Source organism: Macaca fascicularis, chromosome 1, assembly GCF_037993035.2.
Source record: "Macaca fascicularis isolate 582-1 chromosome 1, T2T-MFA8v1.1".
Taxonomy (NCBI): Eukaryota; Metazoa; Chordata; class Mammalia; order Primates; family Cercopithecidae; genus Macaca; species Macaca fascicularis.
Window position 1 is genome coordinate 30,178,253 of NC_088375.1, and position 22,085 is coordinate 30,200,337.

Consider the following 22,085-nt stretch of genomic DNA (forward strand, 5'->3'; position numbering starts at 1 on the left):
TATTGTCTAGTAGAAGTCTAGATAGACTTGGCATTTTGTCTTATAGAATGGGCACAACTTAGTCTATTTTGTAGAACTCTGGATAGGACATTTAAGTTGTGTATGTTACACTTATCTTCCTTCTCTGGTTTATGGACTGTCCTTTTAATTTCTTTATAGTAGCCCCCCCCCCGCCTTTTTTTTTTTTTGAAACAGAGTCTCACTCTTTTGCCCAAGCTGGAGTGCAGTGCCATGGTCTCCCAGGAGCGTGCCACCACATCCAGCTAATTTATTTTTTAACTTTTTGCAGAGACAGGGTCTTGCCATGTTGCCCAGGCTAGTCTTGAACAGCGAGCTTCAAGCGATCCTTTCACCTCAGCCTCCAAAGCCCTGGTATTACAGATGTGAGTCACTGCACGTGGCTTATAGTGTCTTTTGAGGAAACGAACTATTTTAATTTTCACATAGTTGAATTTATCTATCTTACAATGTTGGGATTTTCTGTTTTTAATGTCAGAGATTTCTTCCTGCCCTGAGGTTATAAAGATATTATTTCGTGTATTTCCTAGAATTTAAAAACTTTGCACTTTATATTAGGTTTTTATTCTCCTGAAATTGTTTATAGTTTTATATTATTTATGGTATACAGGAAGGGTTCATTCCTTCTCCCTATTTTTTCTGTTTAGATAGTTGTTTATTCAGTAGTTTACATGTTCCCCTCTGATTTCGAATGCAACCTTTATTGTTAAGTTCCCTTATATACATTTTGTTTTTTTGTATTCTCTGTTCTCTTTCATTGGTCAATTTACCATTACCTGCAATGACACCACTTAGCTTTGTAGCTCTTAATATTTGATAAGGCAAGTTTTGTACTTCAGGACTCACTCGGCTATTCTTCTGCTTCTGGTTTTTCTTATAAATGTTAGACTTTTGGCCAGGCGCGGTGGCTCACACTTGTAATCCCAGAACTTTGAGAGGCTGAAGTGGGTGGATCACCTGAGGTCAGGAGTTTGAGACCAGCCTGGCCAACATGACGAAACCCCATCTCTACTAAAAATACAAAAAATTAGCTGGGTGTGGTGGCAGTCACCTGTAATCCCAGCTACTCGGGAGGCTGAGGCAGGAGAATTACTTGAACTCAGGAGGTGGAGGTTTCAGTGAGTTGAGATTGCGCCATTGCACTCCAGCCTGGGCATCAAGAGTGAAACTCCGTCTAAAAAAAAAAAATCAGTAAAAAAATAAATCTTAGACTTTCCCTTTTGAATTCCTTGAATGTCATATGGGAATTTTGTTTGGAATTTTATTGGATCTTTAAATGACTTTCAGATACTGAGGTTTTGTATCCATAAGCAGGGCATATCTTTCTTTGTTGTCTTTAATGTCTTTCAATAAAGTTATTTTTTAAAAAATTTCCGTGAAAGCATTACATATCTTTGGTTATTTTCTTCCCGGGCAGCTTTTTAAAAATTTTTGTTTTGTTACTATTGTAAATGATATCTCTTTAAAATTACATTTTGTTGTATACAATTATGCAGTTTTTACATATGGATCTTATATCGGACTACCTTCTTATATTGCCTTATTTTCTAGTAATTAATATGCAGATTCTTCGGTGGTTTCTATGGAGAATTAGACCTTCTCTACCAATTTTTTTTCCATTAAAAAATTTCTGATCCTTTTTATTACATGTTACTTTCGTAATTTTTTTTTTGAGACAGAGTCTCGCTCTGTTGCCCAGGCTGGAGTGCAGTGGCACAGTCTCAGCTCACTGCAGCTTCTACCTCCTGTGTTTAAGCGATTCTCCTGCCTCAGCCTCCCAAGTAGCTTGGATTACAGGCACCCGCCTCCACGCCTGGCTAATTTTTGCATTTTTAGTAGAGATGGGGTTTCACCATGTTGGCCAGGCTGGTCTTGAACTCCTCACCTCAATTAGTCTGCCCACCTCAACCTCCCAAAGTAATGGGATTACAGGCGTGAGCCACTGCACCCAGCCAATACATTTTACTTTTTTAGTCATAACATGCTGGCTAGATAGACCCTTGAGAACTAATAAACATGACTGAGCTTAGGATACAGTCTCTGATGGACGGCTATATGCTCAGCTACATCCTGGGGAAAAATGTGAAGTAGTCAATTAGTGTTTATTGATTTATTCTATGAAATGGTGATAATATCCCTTGCAATTTGGTTGTAAGAATTAAATCAAAGGATGGGTAAAAATCATAAAACATGGTATCTGATCCAGAGTAAGCATTCAGCAGGTGTTAGTTTCCTCTCTTCATGAGCCTTTCTCTGAAACCTGATTTTGTTTTTTAACCATCTCCTGGGACTTAAGTCTGTTGCTCTCCAAGATTAAACACTATCTTAATTATAATGCTTTTGATTTATTTAGCATTTAATTGTCTTTCTATAAATCTCCTTTGATAATTTATCAAAGCAGTGATTAGAGTGTTAGATGTCATGGGTATTTATTTTCCCCCAATGCTGTGCTATATTCAATTTTATGCACATGGAACCATACTTTTAATTTTTTCCTAAGCAGCAGTATTTTTGACATCTTTGCATGTTAATAAATGTAAATCATAGGATCATTTTAAAAAAAGCTTTATTGAGGTATAGTTGACATACAGTAAATTGCATGTACAATAAACTACATGTCAAAGTGTATAATTTGGTAAGTTTTGACATTTATGTATCTGAAATCATCACCACCATAAAGATAACAAACATCCATCATTCCCAAAAGTTTCATCATACCTCTTTGTAATTTCTCACAAACTCTCTTCTCCCACAGCAATTACAGATCTGCTTTCTGTTACTCTAAATTAGTTTACAGTCTCTAGATTTTTATGTAAATGAAATAATAGGTTTTAGTACCAGTTTTAATGGCTGCTTAGTATTTCATTGTCTGGATGAACCATAATTTGTTAATTCTTTTTGCTAAATATTTAAGTTGATTTCCTCCCCCCCCCCCCCCCCCCGCTCTTATAGACTGGTGTGCTTCAATATAGCAAAATATATATACAAAGGTGGACATCTGAAGCTTTGAATCCTTAAGATAAATTTCTGAGAACTAAATTGAAGACTATGATAACTTTTTAAGGCAATGTATATGCCAAACTGTCCTCCAGACTAGTCATTTTACGCCATCACTGTCTGTTTTTAGGAAAGTCATCCCTTCTCCAAGAATGAGTGTTATCTAAAAAAAGAATCTTTTAAAAACGATGGTGGAACAAAATCAGTATTGTTTTATTTACAGGTTTTTTTTTTTTTTTTGCCCCACTAATGATATCCTTGGGAAGTATTTAAAGATGTTTCGTATAGACAACTCAGGCTACATACCCTCCTTAACATATTAATGAACAACTTTTCATGGTAGTCTAATTTATGGAAACTGTTAATGTCATATTTAAAATGAACTGTTGATTGGTTTAAGTAATTGTCTTTTGTTCTTTTTGAAGGTTTGTTATTGAACTTTGTGAACCAATTCAAGTAAAGCAGCTTGATATTGCAAATTATGAATTATTTTCTTCTACTCCTAAAGATTTTCTGGTTTCTATCAGTGACAGGTAAATTCTAAAGCTGTGTCTGTAGGGTCTATGTTGGATCTCTGAAATAAAACAAAAAAGTGGGTCACTATTTTGACTTCAGTCCATTTATTTTTTAAAGGTCAGTTTGTAATAGCGATAATACGACTGCATTGTAGGCTCTTGTTAATCACTTACCTTTTGCTTTGATTAGCTCATATGATGCTTTAAACATAACCATATGATATTATACTCTTATAGTGTGGGGAAACAGAAAAGGGGAGATTAAGTAGCTTGCCCAGGTCACATGACTTGTGAGTTTGAGAACCAAGATTTAGAACTACAACTCTTGACTTCAAAGTCCTCACTTTCAGTCATTATGCTCTCTTGCTTCTAAACATTTCTTTTAAAAGTTATTAAAAACATACATGTATAGGTGCTTTATTTTATATTATGAGGTATATTTTTATTAAAATATATTCTAAAACTTTTTTTATACATGTGTGATTATAAAAGAAATAAACATGTTGTGAGGAATTTAGACTAGAACTGCATTTTGTCAACCAGAGATAGCCCTTATTAGCATTTTAATATATTTCTTCCAGTCTTTACTATGCACTTATTTATTAATTCTATAAAAATATTTACTTTTTACATCCTGGAAATACTCTCATCTTTTACACATATCTTTTTTAATGTGTACATGTTATTTTTCGTTCAACAGAGGTGTTACATCATTTCATAAATACTTTTTGAGTGTCCACGATATGCCATGTAGGATGCTGTTTATTTATGGCACTTTTGTTTTGTCATTGATCATTAAGGGTTTTCCTTGATGTTTCTTCCTTCACCTCACATTCAGCATTGCGTATATACAGTTTTTGAAATTAGTTCTCAAGACCTCTGGAGAATTCTGTCTGTTATCCTGCCACTACCCTTGCTCAGATCACTTCCTTTTCTCTCAGCTGCAATTTTCTTATATGTCAAATGAACATACACAGCTCTGATAAGTAAAGTGTATTTTTTTTTAATATGGTGAGAGGGCTCATTATTTTGAGGAGTTCTTATAATGTTTCAGTAAACAGATACAATAGTTTTAGACTTTTATATTAGATATTAAATTCCCCTTTAAAGGGAAACAGATATATCAAACTCAGACGCGATTTTAAAAGTTTTTTCTTCCCATTCTCTTTCCATCAGTACTTGTATTTATACTTTACATTATTACACACATGTCAGTATGTAAAGAGTTGTGCCACCTTCTTCCAAGACAGTCTCTTGGTGACTTTCTGTTCTAAAACCTCCTCCCAAACCCCAAGAAGTGGCACTAGTCTTACCTTTTAGTAATGGAGTGATTTTTCAAGGCATTCTTTCCTCGTAAAGAGAAACCTGTCAGTTTAGTTGGAAAAGAAAATGTATTTATTAAATGTATGTATTTATGTATTAAACTGTTAAGCCAGCATGTTCACCTGGAAAGGAAAAAAATTGTATTTTGAAAATATGATGGAACCTCTCAATGTGTGGTTTATAATTTTTAAAAAACATATTTTTTATATTTTGTAGATATCCAACAAATAAGTGGATTAAGCTGGGTACTTTTCATGGTAGAGATGAGCGGAATGTACAGAGTTTCCCTTTAGATGAACAGATGTATGCAAAATATGTCAAGGTAATGTTTACACATACAGGACTATGTTCTATATTGAAAATATATGTGTTATTCACACTTTATACACCTCATCTTTTTAGAAATCAGAAAAATTAAGAAATAGACTATACTATACCACTTAATAGATAGTTCTTACTTGGGTGTATTATTTCATGAGTGAAATATTGCTACATTCCCTTTTGTATTGCTGGAAGCCTAGGCCAGCTTTTTGTTATTTATGGCTCTGATAAAATTCCAGATTATAACTATTTAAGTCTTTTGAGTCTTTATGCAAAATGTCATCTTCATAGTATATTTCTTTCTATTTTGAAACTGAAATCATTGCTGGTAAGTGAAGTCTTTAAAGCAGGTGTAATTTCTTATTAGACTCTGATTCTTAGATCATTTCATCTTTAATGTCCACTTACTTGGCATTGTTACAGCTTTTGTCTTTTTCGTTGTATAGCCAAATGAAATATTCTGTGTCCAAGTACCAGTTTCAAATAAAACAGACTTTTAAACACTGATGTTCTGTATTTCCACTGCTGCTTCTACCAGCTAATCAAGTAAAACTACCACTTTTGAATTGGGTTAGACAAAATAGGGAAAGTTCTTACTCCTTCCTTCCCTCTTTTTTTTTCTTCTTTAAAATTATAGCCATATCTTAAAGTACTATTGATTTAATGTTATGACATTTTTGGAATGGCCGCAGTTCTAATTTCTGTCCTTTCTTCTTTAAATGTGAGAACTTACAGCTACCTAATTTTGTCTTCTGTGATTTTACCATCTCTTTTTAAAGCATGTTTTAAATCGATTTCTGTTAATAGGTAAACTTGTAGTATTCTTAATCTCATTATAAAAATGCTAAATTCTATTTTTAAAATACAGTTGATATTCTCAGTTAATAATTCAATAAAATTATTAATTCAAAAAAATTAAGAATGTTTTCAATTCCTTTTAAAATGGGTGCTGAAACAATTAATGACTTTATACAGTACACTTTCTGCACTGCGAAGAAGCAAAAACGTTAAAAGTCATTTACTAGGTAACAAAATCTTATTTAATTTTGCAAGTAAGATAAATGAAATAATTTTAGAGAATTATTCTTTGTACCATTTACTTTGTTAATAATGGAAGGATATTTTATTGGAAACAAAAAAAAAGCCTTACAAAACTTTCCACTTTCTTCCTTTTGTGGTGGGAGATTATAGAGCATTTTAAATATTAGTTTTATAAGAAACCCTCTTTGGTAGAATTGAGTCTAAAAGCAAGAAACATTTACTTACAACTCATGAAAAGCAGGGAAAAATTACTTTCTGATTTTCGTTTTATGGTAATAATGTTATATAAGTTTTTTACCTGGATTTTCCTTATCCTAAAAGAACTACACCCAAATCTACTACTTTTTAATAGTATACATTTGAAAGACCAATTGATATATATCTTCCACTTCTGTAAGTTGTACTTGAAATAACATAGCATACCAAAAATTCATGCTTTCCCTGAAATAAGTTATATATAATAGTATACAAGTATAAATACCATTTAATAATGGACTGTTATCAATATGTATATGTGTACAATATATATGTATATGTGCATATATATCAATAAATTCATATATGGATATATACTTGATACATGTCTGTAATACTTAAAGATTGTTTCTAGATACTGTTTATTATTTGCTTTTAGAATGCTTTCTATCTAACAGTTATATAAAATAACAGCAATGGCTTGCAGATCATTTAACTTATAACGTTTAAGTTAATTTATTTCATTGCAGTCATTTAGATTATACTCTTAGGTTGTGATGGCAAAAATTTAAATCATTGCTTTTATTTAAGGAATTAAGAATACTACAGTGTTATCCATCACATGACATTGCTTTCTATACTTTATACAACATAATTTACAAGTATTTAAAGTTGCTTATTGCATGATGTCTAGACTTTGGAACTGATTTCTTTTTCTTTTCCTTTCTCTTGCTTCAGATGTTCATCAAGTACATAAAGGTTAGCAACCTTCTCTTTTGCACTATTAAATAACAGGACATGGCATATTAATGCATTATAAAAACTTTGCAATTATTGATTTTGGGGAAAATGAGGACTTTATAGAAATGTTTAGAAATGTTATAATGAAGAAAGTGAGTATATTGTTAGATGTTCTTACATGCTGTCTGCTGGCTTCCCATTTTATGTGCTTTTATTCTTTAGGTTGAGTTGGTATCACATTTTGGATCAGAGCACTTTTGTCCATTAAGCCTTATAAGGTAATGCAGAACAAAATACATTTATTGAGTGCTTTTAAAAAAATTGATAAACAAAATTTTCGATATATTTAAATTGAAGAAATAATTTTCTCTTACGTTAGTTAATACCATGGAAATAAAAACTGAAACTTTCTTTCTTTTGAATGCATTTTGGAAAAATGTCAAAATACCCTCTTTAAAAATTAACCTCGTTTTGTATATTTGTTTTAACTTGCTTGCTATTTTGCTATGATGATATTACACAGAAACATTTTAGACTGATATAAAAACTCATCCATTATATTTCTAAATGCCTTAAATAGATTAGTGTTACATTTTAATTGAAACCGTAGATGACTAAAATGTAAGGAACAGCCATTATTTTTAAGTCCAAAATCCAGTGGCCCTCAAAATATGACCAAAGTTGATGTTTGTCATATTGTGAAGAGATTAGTCTTAATGAGTGTTTTGTTTTGGAAGTCTTTAATGAAATTGTTGTTTATATAGGGTATTTGGCACTAGCATGGTGGAAGAATATGAAGAAATTGCTGATTCCCAGTATCACTCAGAACGCCAGGAACTATTTGATGAGGACTATGGTAAGTGACATCAAACAGATGACTGTCAGGTATATTTTTTTTTACTTTTTAAAAATTGAATAGTAATGGGGGAGTATAGATTACTTAAATCAATATGACTGTTGTCTTCAGGCTTTTGTTTTGTTGCTTTTAGCTCTAATCAACTTTTACTTAAATCTGTTTTCTAATATGATTGCCTTGTAATCGTATTGCTTTCCAAGTTTATCAGTTATTTGTAACTGAAACTCCCTTCTATAATATTAATAGTATAAATTATGATTATATCCCTATGCCAGGGCCAAAAATCTGTTAAACTCACAAGATACTGAAATAGTAGAAATGAGCTTTAATTCCTTTGATTTCCCATGAGCCTAAGAGCAAGCACATTTTGGCCTCCTGTGAGCCATTGAGAAATCATGTGACTCTACAGAGGTGGAGGAAAGTTTTATGACATTCTCCATTTCCAATTTAAGTCCTTGTTTTAAGATGTCTTATACTATTGTTTGAACAATCTAAATTTTCTCAAGCGTGAAATGAAGACATTGACTAAGAGTTGGTAAAGTATATTGAAAACTTGAATAGAAAAGTCTTATAAATGTGGTTAAAATTCTGGTAAGCATTACAGTTATTTTCCTTGGTTTATATTGTTTGCTAAATGGTTTCTTAATCTTATGTGCTTTTTGTGAACATGTTTTAGATATATGATTCATATTTATTATAAAATGTTTTAAATGTTAGCTGACTTTGACAGGACAATAATTTGAGCTTTTAAATATGTTATCATTGGAGCTAGATCTCAGCATAATTACTTTTGTTTTCTTTTTAAACAGATTATCCACTGGATTATAATACTGGAGAGGATAAATCCTCAAAAAATCTTCTTGGTTCTGCTACAAGTGAGTATTTTGAGGATTTTCTCTTCAGTCTACTAAAGCATTTCTCAACTTTTTCATTCTGATACACATGGACATTTTGTCATGGTATGGTTGAGGAGACTTCTCCCAGTATTGAACTTTGAATTGAAATAAAAGATACTGACTTTTGAAAAGTATTTTTATAGAAATGCTATAAGAAAAATATATGAAAAGAAAGAGGAGAGAGACAAAAGCAAGCATAATAAAGGTGTTTCTTCTACTCTAATTAGGCACTCACATTTTGGGGCAAATTCCTTATAGTGAAGAAAGGGCTGTGGATTTTCTTGGGGGAAGAGTTATTAAAACAGCCATATAACAGTTAATTTATAAATATGGTTAGTTTGCCATTTAGTTACAAAATATAAAGGGTGCTCCTACCATGATAATAATGAATACCAATAAGAATACTAGTAATAATATACTCTTTGTACACTAAGAAGCAGTGAATAAGATATACTAGTGGTTTAGTTTGTTGTTATTCCAAAATATAATCCCAGCCTAGTGGTAGGCTCACTAAGGAGACTACTGAAAAGACCATTACCCAACTGGCACTTTATTTTTCATGGTTAGATTCTGTGTAGGTATATTTCAATGATGTTTTTGATTATTTCTGAAAAATGTAAAATTAACTAGAAGTAGTTTTCTTTTTATTTGAAAATTATTAATTTAATAAAAACAAATCTTGGTAAAATAGAAGACGAGTTGCTTGTGCTTGTCACTTTTTGCTCTTAGTGAATTGAATTACTTGAATTCCAATGTCAGTGTGAACATTGACTTTATAACTTTTTTAGATATTCAACCAGTAATCTAAATACTTAAGTTGATATTTTGTGTAGCCACAGTATATAGAGTTAAAATCACCTCTTTCATCTCTCTTTTTAGCCTTTTCTTGCTTGCTTGCTTGCTTGCTTCCTTCCCCCTCCATAGAAGAGTGAAGATTTCAGTGGACTTTCTAGGGAATGGGAAAAAGAGTGTTAAAAATACCTGTAGAAGGAAAATCTTTCGTGATTGCAAAGTAATATTCAACTTTGTTACATATCAGTTCAGTATATTTTGTTTTACTTTATTGCTAGGCTTCTGACTTTCTAGATATTAGTGATTACATTTAAATAGGATTCCTAGCTATCCAGTTATTGATGTAAAAGTAAGTCTCATTCACTGCTATGTGATGTAATTTTTTAGGAATAAAAGAAATGTCTTATCTGTCTGGATATTAATGTTTTTGTTTCCCTTAATTTGCATTCTGTATGTTACATAGTAGTCATTATTCTGTCATTTATGTAGCTCAGTAAGTTGAATTAGCTATTTTCTGGGGTCAGAAAATAGCCCCGGACTAAAAGATCTCTAGCTTCTGGTGGTTACTGGAAAAGAGAGGACACCTTAAGGAAATAATGTCTTACTGTAGTTTCAGATAAAGGAAAAGTGTGTTGACATTCTGGATTTTCTTGCTGTATCTTCCTATGTGGTTAACTTCTAGACGCCGTTAAAACCTAACCATAGGTCAGGCGCAGTGGCTTATGCTTGTAATGCCAGTACTTTGGGAGCCTGAGATGTGCGGATCACCGGAGGTCAGGAGTTTGAGACCAGCCGGGCCAACATGGTGAAACCCCGTCTCTACTAGAAATGTAAAAATTAGCCAAGCATGGTGGCATGCGCCTGTAATCCTAGCTACTCGGGAGGCTGAGGCAAGAGAATTGCTTGAACCCAGGAGGCGAAGGTTGCAATGAGTTGAGATTGCACCACTGCACTCCAGCCTGGGAGACAGAGTGAGACTCTGTCTCAAAAAAAAACAAAAAAAAACAAACAAAAAAACCAGTCATATATCAGGGGAAGACATTTCCCTGTTTCTATTCATGTCTTTGATCAGTATATCAATTAATTAGAGATAGAATCTTATTTAGATACTTCTGTTTGGATCTTTCTCCTTGAAGGTATATCGGTTAATTTTCCTTTTACAGAACTCTGGGAGGGCTAGATTATCTTCCAGTGTCCTAGGTATTGAAAGAATTTATACAGAGAAATAAGAAGGGTGGGAGGATGTCAGCTGAGTCTCTAAAATGAGATTTAAAATGATCTCCACCTCCTGAAGTTTTAGAACAAGAGAGGCAGTAAGAGCTGAGTGATAAGACTTTATTGTTACAAAACTTTATAGACATGGCCTAACACTGCCGCCTTCTGTATCTGTGTCCTTCTACTCTTCTCTGAAGAGTTTGGGACTGAATTAGCTATAGCCTCCAAGGTGGTATAACTTGAAGAGTAAATAATAAAGTGGAATCAGAACTTAAGTAGTTCTGATTCAAAGAACTGGTCTTTGGCACAAGGATGTCTGAGTTTGACTGTAATCATCACTGCTTTCTAAATTAGCTTGAAATTAGCCCATTTTGAAAGTAGTTTTTTTTCTTGTTTTTAATGTGTACATAGTATCCACAAGCTAGAATTCTTTGTTTTTAATCTTAATAGAAACTCCTTTTTCTTTTTGCTATCAAGTAGTTTATAGTTACAGGAAATATGTCACCGGAATACTTTGCCACTGCTGAGAGTTGGATATCAAAGAGCATGCACACTGCATATTTAAACATTCTTGATATTATATAATTTCTTAACTGCTAAAAAGGGAGAAGCTGTTATCTTAGAGCAGCATTCTTGGCTTTGTGTGTATGCTTTCCTGATTCTTTTGTTTATATTCTTGAACTAAAACATTTAAATCTTTCACATCAACAAGATTTCTCCATATCACTCTTGATTTTCTTGTTCTTTTTCATGTGAATTTGCCAGACCTCTGCCTGCTTTGATATTGGCGCAGGTCTGCCTTTGCTCTTAAATATGTGTTTTTTGTTTCTGTTAAAATCACTATATCTGCTAAAGGGAGATAGGTGCATGTGTATGTTTAAGAGAAAATGTAGTTTTTACTTTTTAAGTCAAAGTGTTTTATTTTTGTGGAAAAAATGTAGATGCTAGAAGGACCATTTTCCTAGAAAATGTGGGCATGCTTCATAGGTAGTACACATAGGAAGAAGTCTTTTTTTGTTGATTTATCTTCTGTTGTATCATATAAACTCTTCAACTTCAGCAGCCTGGACAAATGTTTGTTTTCTTTATCAAAAAGAGCCATTGGAGCACTGAAGACTGAGTAAATAATATGGAGATATTTGATCTTTAGGACCAAATATTAGGAGCATTTTATTCCTAAAGGAATGAGGTGGGATGAATAAGTTGCCCAATTCAAAAATTTAAAAGTTGACAAATCCAGGAGAAATTAGGGACTTTTATCTCTAGTTTGGCAATTATATTCAAAGATGTTATTTTAGTCTATTCTGAAGGTTTTTAATGGCCAGATAATCATGACGTATACAGACTATCATGTGTTTGTATACAAATTGAACATAGAATAGAATATTCACAATTCTGCTTTCTCTCAAAAAAGATACATTAGGCAATGTTCTGCAAACATGGAGAAATTATTTTAGGTTAAGTGGACTGAGAAGAAATTTGCTGCATTTTACTTTTGTTACCAGGTTTCCTGAAATGATGATAATAAATAATATTTTAAAAGGGTGAATAGAAGGGTCTTCTTTATTGTAGGTACTGGTGTTAAAATTTAGGTTCAGAAATAATACTGTAAAGCTGCTTTCGTTACACAGATACATTGTCTTCTTGAATTATTTAATAATGAATGTCAAAAAATTTGAAATCTCAGATAAGATCTCACTTTGAAACACAAAGTATATAAACTGTTGGTTGCACAATTTGAGTTTTGTGAAGCAGTCAGTTTTGACTGTAGGTGGCAGTGTAGGTGAGGGATCATAAATAATATTGCAGTATTGGTTGGCATTATAAAGGGTGTATGAGGAAATAAGTTTCCATTCCAGACTTCATCTTGGTTTGTGAGGGAATATGGAGTTTCCATTTTTGTTATTTCATACTGCAGCATCTCTTTAGCTTAAGTAAGAATCAAGGCCACTTCTGTTTATCAGTTTGCCAGGTCAAAGGACAATATTAAAAATGTTATTTAAGCATTTTAAAATGGCAAATATCGAACCTTTGTGTGTTATACTAATGATTAGAAACAAAGTACCACTACTTTGTTGACTTTCAGAGTATACACTTATAATTTTGTGAAGATCAACATTATAGCTGATTCCTAGCTATCACTTTAAAACAGTTTAAAATCTGCAACTACTTTCTCCCATCCTAAAGCATTGTATTTACAGGATGAGCTCCAGGCAGCACTCTGTGGTTTACTTGCAACCTTCCTAATGTAGTAGATTTTTCTCTCTTAGATCCTTTTCTACTTTTCACATCTCTGGTTTTCATTGAAAAAGTGATGAATACTCTGTGGATCGCTTTTAGGAAAGGAGATTAAGACAGAAATAATGTATGATGATTAATATGTAGCCCCTGCCAGATCTTAGTATTTTAGTAGTAGGAGTACCCGATACCAAAGAATTAAATTCTAGTGGAATTTCAAAGGTTAGATTGGGAATGAAAAGTTAATTTCACTTGAAATTACATCACATTACTGGAAGGAAGGTCTTCTATTCCCAGTACCAGTGTTTTATGGAGTTCTGATATTTTGTTATGCTCATGTATAAATATATCTATGTAGTTATTGAGGTTTGTACCACTTTTTCATGTAAATACCCTCCTCCAAAAGAGAAGTAGGGTTAGCAGGTATGCAGATTGCTTTTTTACAACACTTTGCTTTATGACCTTGACTTTTCATTAATCTGCCCCATCCCTGGCCCCAACCAATTAACTAAAGAATTTGTATGCTTTGTGATTTAAAAAGATTGCAGTTTTGGCCAATGAGTTTTTTAAAGTCATCAAAGAGATTTGATTATATGCAATATCAATTTAGAATTTAACCATATTACCATAGATATGATAGGCTAATCGTTGAAAATATTTTCCGCTTTTTTCGGATAATCTCTGTTTTGTTTTACCTGTGATAATCACATAATGTAGGAAAAGCGTTTGCTTTTTTATTTTAAACTGTAGAGAATTTTTAAAGAAAAATGGGTTTTTCCGTAAAATAAGAATTTTGATCATCACATTTTCTCACTGTCCCGGTACAGACTGTATGTTGAGTTATACTTGAATTTATAATATGCTGAAGACAGTGTTTTGGTAAAGTGTCTAGGGTAGTTTTACAAGAAAAGTATATTTAAGGCCAGGCGCAGTGGCTCACAGCTGTAATCCTAGCACTTTGAGAGGCTGAGGTGGGCAGATTTCCTGAGCTCGGGAATTCGAGACCAGCCTGAGCAACACAGTGAAACCCTGTCTCTACTAAAATGCAAAATATTAGCTGGGCGTGGTGGCATGTGCCTGTAGTCCCAGCTACTCGGGAGGCTGAGGCAGGGGAATTGCTTGAACCTGGGAGGCAGAGGTTGCAGTGAGTCGAGATTGCTCCATTGTACTCCAGCCTGGGCGACAGAGCGAGACTCCGTCTTCAAAAAGAAAACTGTATTTAAATATAAAATTCCTTTTGAACATAAAAATTTAGATACATGCTTTACACTTTTGGCTAAAATTTATTTGTGTCCTATATTGGACTTTAGTTGTGAGGTGAATACAAAAGTAACCAGTCAAAAAATGCAAAAGATCATTCTAAATGATTTTTTGACTATCTGATATTAATTTATATTAGAATATTTAGGTATTTGGTATTTTTTCTGATTGAATTTTGTTTTAGATGCCATTCTAAATATGGTGAATATTGCTGCTAATATTCTGGGAGCAAAAACTGAAGACCTGACAGAAGGTACCTAATCATTTTATGAGTCTTTTAAATAGCTGGTACTCCAGGGGTCCTTATGTTTAGGAAAATCAAGTAATGAGTTAAGAAAATTTGATTTTTTACGTTTAGAAATATAGAAATAATTCAGAGGAACTTACCAATCTTTATTATTCATTGTTTATTTGAATTTCACACGTTCTTTTTTATAAAAGGATACTGTCTATATAAAACTTACGAATTTGCTTTTTGACTTCTGGCTCTAATATTAATAGCAATGATTTTATTCCTTATATCTTTGCTGAGATTTTGACGTCCTAATGGCACTTCAAGTATATTTTTCTTTCATGTGTTAAATAGCTACTTGATTTTACAAAGCCATCTTTTCCTTAGAGAGTGGCAAATAAGAATATTATTGGCAAGAAGAAACAGTCTTGCCTTTTTGTTTTTTAAAAAATGCTTAGATCCAAGTGAACATTTAAAAAATGACTCATTTATTTCTTCTCATTCTCTTCAACAACTCTTTCAGTATCTAGAAGGCATATTAATCACATAAGATTACACAACATTCATAGTCATCTGACTTGATTTAATTATCTGAGAAATTGAGAAACAATATATATTACTTGTCGTGATCTTATATGATCATTTCTTCCTAAAAGAACTTTGATTTTTTAAGAAAAGTCTGCAGTAGCAAACCAATTGGCTTTTTTCTTCTCTTCCAAGAAATTTATTTGTTTTAGTAAAATATTTTCATGGTACAGCTTTTAAAATTGAACTCAACATTGGGCATCTTTCTTAAAATAGGAAATAAAAGTATATCTGAGAATGCCACTGCCACAGCTGCACCTAAAATGCCTGAATCAACTCCTGTTTCAACTCCTGTTCCATCTCCTGCGTAAGTTATAATGTGATATTAAATAGAATTTTATTGCAATGCAGGGTTAAGTATATTAGTATAAAAAAAGGAACTTGTGATTTGTGTATGAAATGATTACCTGTAGAGAGCTCTGAATCATAGGATAGACATTCTGTGGCCACTTAGAAAATCTTTGAGTTGCTTCTTCCCATTAGTGTACATGCATATTGGGAATATAATTCAGATCAAACTTTTTTTTTGAGGGGGTATTATATATAACTTTCATTATTCACAACAGTGACTCTTCTCCATATTGCAAATAGTTGACCTTACTCTGCAAGTATAGGCTTGAAGACAAATTTTAAAGCCCCCCCTTTTTTTTTTTAATTAAGTTCAAGTTTAAAAGCATTGATCTGTGGTATCCCTAGAAACTACCAAAATACGTAGAGCAGTGGTTCTTGAATAATGTGTTTGCCACACAGCAAGCTCTTAACTGTTTCATTTCTCTGAATCATGTAGGCCTTTCCCCAGGTTGCAGTGGGGACACTTTGGGCAGGGATATAGCTAAATAGGTAATAGATATAATATATACTCATTTTTTGTCTTTTTGCCAGAGGTGGTTACTTTTTTGGTACCTCTACTTCTTATCTATAATAAATAATAAGCTTATAATGATTTGGATAATCAGGTAGTTATTGTAGACTTAATTTATATATATTTCATTAGATACACTCCCTACACAACTTTGCAAGTCCTTTATCTTAGAACAACTCTACTTAAGAGTATAAGATATTTGAATATGAACCGCTTAGTTCAAGATAGTATGTAATGAGACCTGCAGTGGGTATGCTTTGAACTGCAATTCCTGAGAACTATACTCTTTCAAAAATGAGATTTTGATGCTTTGAAAGGCATAGTGAGAAAATTATATTATCCTGTGTTAATCCTGAAAATTACTGGAGATATTTATTGGGTGATTAGAGAGAAAATATAGCATATGTGTTATTGATTCCTAAAAGGACCTAAGAAATCTGTTGAGGATAGAGACATTCTTGGTGTTTCTAATTATGTGGAGCTGTGATTGCTGTTCCTGATTTGGTAACTAGGTTTCCTCAGTTAACAACACACTATGTCATATTTTTCAAAACGAAATAAAACTACTTTGGTTATATATATATGTATACATTTTAATACACATACATATATGCACAAGTAGATAGGAATATTTGTTGAAAGCTATAGTCACAGGCCAATGTAGCAGTTTTTATTTTTCCATATTTTTAATAGATAATCTTTCCATAATTTTTTATTCAATATTTCTTCATGTTTGTCTTAAATTCTTTTTAATGCTTTTGAAGCAATCTTTTGAAGCAAATGCATGAAAATGAAGGAATCCATGATAGGATGTCACTGTTAAAGTTATGGAAAGCCAACTTATTTTCTTTTCCTAGGTTTTAGTAAGATTTGCCATGTGAATTTGAGAAAAAAATTTTAAAGTATATTTCTAATTACAGTGTATAATGATGGTATATAACATTTATATTCAGTATTTTTTACCAAATTCAATTTAATTTTTCTCTCCCCTTCTTCAAACATTACTTCTTTTTACTGTCATAAATTATTTGGTAGAAAAGCAATATATTACTTGAATATGTAAGAAATATTATTAGAGACTAAATATATATGGCTATAAATATCCCAAAGTGTAGTCTAATTATGTTTTAATTTGGTCCATTTACTGTTTTACTGCCAAAATGAAAGTCTACCTCATAGATACTGTCTATTTTATTACTTTCTTCTGTCTTTGCTATTTTGACATTCGTGTTTATTTGAAGACATTTCCTGGCATGCTTAGTAATTTTTCAGAATGGGAAAATGTGTGTTTGAGCATAATTATTTTTGGTATTTAAATTACCATATTTTTTCATATTGGACCTTTTGTGTATAAGGCTACACCCAGTAATTAACTATCTTTATCTTGGAAGGAATCACAGGCATTATAATTTATAACACTGTCTCCATAAGCTTCATCCCCCCACTCTCCTGTATGCCACATACATACTCCACAGCCTCAAAATGGGATAGAATATTAATAGTGGTGCTAGTAGTTTAATAGCAGCACTATTAGCATATCATAAGCCAGAATTATTATTAAAGTGGTTAAGTATTTGGCTTTTAATAATAGAAGATTAGCCTAGATGATAGCAAAATTATTTTAAGAAGGGAGATATGTTTCTTGTCCTTAAAGCAGATAATCCTATGTGTGTAGGGGTGTGTGTGTGTGTGTGTGTGTGTGTGTGTGTGTGTGTGTTTAATGCTGCATTGGAGTTCCTCAAATCATTCTTAGAAAAATTATGTTTGAGAAATCTAGCTGCCTTTTGAAAATACGATATTCAAGTACAAAGTGCACTCATAAGTATTAAGAATCCTAGATTTTAGTTCTAGCTCTGGACCTTGTTTAAACTAGCTTATTAAGCTAGCTCTTAGTTGACTTACTTTCTGATGTATGAGGGATAGTGAAGCTTGTAAAGATTCAGTGAATATTTGTGAGAGGAAAGGTACACTATACATTCAGTGAATGGAAGTATTCACTTAGAAACAATTCTTAAACAGATTAAAAGAAAGCAAGTTTGATATGGTAAATATGGTGGTTTGAGTCGTCTGGCTAGTCACTTGATTGTAGTATTTCTGTTATTTCTGAGCAGTATTTGTTTTTATAATAAAAATGTTTTGAAGGTGGAAAATTTGTCCAAAAACAACTTATATTTCTTCTGTATTTCCAACCTTTAGTCTTATGTATGGATACATTTATTTTTCTTAAACATATTTCAACTTTAGACTTCTAAGTAAGTGATTTATAATTATGTATGTATTTCTAGGTATGTAACCACTGAAGTAGACACAAATGACATGGAGCTGTCAACACCAGATACTCCAAAAGAGAGTCCCATTGTACAATTAGTTCAAGAGGAGGAAGAAGAGGCAAGTCCATCTACAGTGACGCTTCTGGGCAGCGGTGAACAGGAAGATGAATCATCACCCTGGTTTGAGTCAGAGACACAAATATTTTGCAGTGAACTGACCACAATTTGTTGTATTTCTAGTTTTTCGGAATACATATATAAATGGTGTTCAGTTAGAGTTGCTCTTTATTGGCAGCGCAGCAGAACTGCTTTGAGTAAAGGAAAAGATTATCTTGTGTCAGCTCAACCACCCTTACTACCTGCAGAATCAGTAGATATTTCGGTATTGCAACCTCTGAGTGGAGAATTGGAAAATAAGAATATAGAAAGGGAAGCTGAAACTGTTGTTCTTGGTGATTTAAGTAGTAGTATGCACCAAGATGACTTGGTGAATCACACTGTAGATGCAGTTGAACTTGAACCAAGCCATTCTCAAACTCTTTCTCAGTCTCTTCTTTTAGATATTACCCCAGAAATCAATCCCTTGCCTAAAATAGAAGTATCTGAATCTGTTGAATATGAGGCAGGACATATAACGTCACAAGTGATTCCCCAAGAGAGTTCTGTTGAGATTGATAATGAAGCAGAACAGAAGTCTGAGAGCTTTAGTTCTATTGAGAAACCATCTGTTACCTATGAAACAAATAAAGTTAATGAGGTAGTGGATAATATTATAAAAGAAGATGTGAACTCCATGCAAATTTTCACAAAGCTGTCTGAAACAATAGTGCCACCAATAAATACAGCCACTGTACCCGACAATGAAGATGGGGAAGCCAAAATGAATGTAGCTGACACAGCAAAGCAAACTTTGATTTCTGTTGTGGATTCTTCTTCATTACCTGAAGTAAAAGAAGAAGAACAGTCTCCAGAAGATGCCCTTTTGAGAGGGTTACAGAGGACAGCTACAGATTTTTATGCTGAATTGCAAAATTCTACAGATCTAGGATATGCTAATGGAAATCTTGTACATGGATCAAACCAAAAGGAGTCAGTATTTATGAGACTTAATAATCGTATTAAAGCCTTAGAAGTTAACATGTCTCTCAGTGGTCGCTATCTGGAGGAGCTTAGCCAAAGGTAAGCTTTATTATGAATTAGCACAGTCAGCTTCACACAGTGAGTTAAGTAGCGTAGAGTATGTATGACCTGTGATTACAGAAGGAGAGGATTTAATTATCTCATGGTGTAATAGAAGTAAGCACAATTTTAGTGAGAGAGAAAGAAAGCTACTTGAATGCTGATCAGTGACTTAATGAATTTTTTGTTTTTAATTTTAAAAGTACTTCCCAGTGACAAGACCACTTTTATTATTAGGCTGACAACAAGTTTGAATTATCTATACTCACTTTCACCTTTTTTCTGTTACTTAACTTTAGCCACTTTTTCTGCCTGATTCCCAGAGAGCTCGTGGAAAAAATGATAGTATGTAGAGACTTTAAAGGTTTTAGTGGAATTTAACCAGATATCGCTTAAGAGTTTAGATAAGTGAAGACATGGATGGACTGAACTGGATGACTGGGCACATTTGCAGTTTGCCCTCTTTTAAACAGGTCCCGGCATCCTAGTTCTAGTTGTAATAATTTCTGCTTTTAAGTGCCAGAGAGAGTGCCAGTTCATTAAGACACCAGGCGTGGCTTTTTAAAACTGTTTACTCTTTTTTTATCCTTTGTGTGTTCATTGTCTGTCCTTAGGGCTTCTCTACCAACATTTTACAAACATCTAGGCACAAGTGTCCAGAGTTCCTGAAACACCACCTTTTCTTACACCTCTGAAATTGAAATGCCACTAATAAGGTGTCACCAAGGCAGTCTTATATCTGAAGTAGGAAATTTTTCTAATCCATACATAGAATTAATTGGCTAATCGTGTGTGTGTGTTCATGTGTGACATGCCCACTTAGCTACCCCATACCTGCTCTTACTTTTTCCTACCTCCATCTTCATCCCAAGGAAACTACAGAAATTACTAAATTTTACATAGCAAGAGATACATAGAATTGTATTGCATAGGCCTGAATAAGAGTCACTTTAAGAAAAATAGGTTTCTCTCATATATCAAAATCAGAAGTATGTTTCCATTACTAAGTGGAATAAATAAGAAATTAAAGCTAATTTAAACCAATTCTTACTCCATAGGTACCGAAAACAAATGGAAGAAATGCAAAAGGCTTTCAATAAAACAATTGTAAAACTTCAGAATACTTCAAGAATAGCAGAGGAGCAGGTTAGTCGTCTTCATCCCTTACTTACTTTTTATATAAATTTCCACTGAATTCTATAGGATCTCACTGGTAAAGGATAAGTATTGTAGTTTCACTTTTTCCCCCTGCTAGCTGGTGTTTAAGCCTGTTATATTAATATGATGTCATGTTTGGAAAGTTACATAGCTATTAGCATCATTGTCTTCTCTAGAGAAAGCTTTCTTATTTATTTTTTTTTTAATTATACTTTTAAGTTCTAGGGTACATGTGCACAACGTGCAAGTTTGTTACATATGTATACATGTGCCATGTTGGTGTGCTGCACACATTAACTCATCATTTACCTTAGACCCCATGACAGGCCCCAGTGTGTGATGTTCCCCACCCTGTGTCCAAATGTTCTCATTGTTCAGTTCCCACCTATGAGTGAGAACATGCGGTGTTTGGTTTTCCGTCCTTGTGATAGTTTGCTCAGAATGATGGTTTCCAGCTTTATGCATGCCCCTGCAAAGGACATGAACTCATCCTTTTTTATGACTGTGTAGTACTCCATGTATGCCACGTTTTCTTAATCCAGTCTCATTGGTGGACATTTGGGTTGGTTCCACGTCTTTGCTATTGTGAATAGTGCCACAATAAACATACGTGTGCATGTGTCTTTATAGCAGCATGATTTATAATCCTTTGGGTATATACCCAGTGATGGGATGGCTAGATCAAATGGTATTTCTAGTTCTAGATCCTTGAGGAATCACCACACTGTCTTCCACAATGGTTGAACTACTTTACACTCCCACCAACGGTGTAAAAGTGTTCCTATTTCTCCACATCCTCTCCAGCACCTGTTGTTTCCTGACTTTTTAATAATCGCCATTCTAACTGGTGTGAGATGGTATCTCATTGTGGTTTTGATTTGCATTTCTCTGATGGCCAGTGATGATGAGCATTTTTTCATGTGTCTGTTGGCTGCAAAAATGTCTTCTTTTGAGAAGGGTCTGTTCATATCCTTTGCCTCCTTTTTGATGGGGTTGTTTGCTTTTTTCTTGTAAATTTAAGTTATTTGTAGGTTCTGGATATTAGCCCTTTGTCAGATGGGTAGATTGTGAAAATTTTCTCCCATTCTGTAGGTTTCCTGTTCACTCTGATGGTAGTTTCTTTTGCTGTGCAGAAGCTCTTTAGTTTAATTAGATCCCATTTATTTTGGCTTTTGTTGCCATTGCTTTTGGTGTTTTAGTCATGAAGTCCTTGCCCATGCCTATGTCCTGAATGGTATTGCCTAGGTTTTCTTCTAGGGTTTTTATGGTTTTAGGTCTAACATTTAAGTCTTTAATCCATCTTGAATTAAATTTTGTATAGGGTGTAAGGAAGGGATCCAGTTTCAGCTTTCTACATATGGCTAGCCAGTTTTGCCAGCACCATTTATTAG

At 33.3% G+C, this 22,085-nt stretch overlaps 1 protein-coding gene across 7 annotated transcripts in view; it reads left to right on the forward strand.

The window, feature by feature from the left end:
- SUCO (SUN domain containing ossification factor) overlaps window positions 1-22,085 on the forward strand; it is an 81,877-nt gene that overhangs the window by 40,029 nt on the left and 19,763 nt on the right. For 3 of the 7 annotated variants that reach the window (XR_006698295.3, XM_045392837.2, XM_005540009.5), the window contains exons 10-19: window positions 3,441-3,548; window positions 5,070-5,175; window positions 7,149-7,169; window positions 7,374-7,429; window positions 7,916-8,007; window positions 8,817-8,882; window positions 14,593-14,661; window positions 15,442-15,532; window positions 18,373-19,536; window positions 20,595-20,682. Coding sequence is in view for 6 of the 7 variants with exons in the window: in XM_045392837.2 (XP_045248772.1) it covers window positions 3,441-3,548; window positions 5,070-5,175; window positions 7,149-7,169; window positions 7,374-7,429; window positions 7,916-8,007; window positions 8,817-8,882; window positions 14,593-14,661; window positions 15,442-15,532; window positions 18,373-19,536; window positions 20,595-20,682 (1,861 nt within the window). In the remaining variant the exon portion in view is untranslated. The remainder of the gene's footprint in view (window positions 1-3,440; window positions 3,549-5,069; window positions 5,176-7,148; window positions 7,170-7,373; window positions 7,430-7,915; window positions 8,008-8,816; window positions 8,883-14,592; window positions 14,662-15,441; window positions 15,533-18,372; window positions 19,537-20,594; window positions 20,683-22,085) is intronic. The other 4 variants (XM_045392840.2, XM_015445497.4, XM_065526182.2 and 1 more) reach the window with 3 other exon arrangements.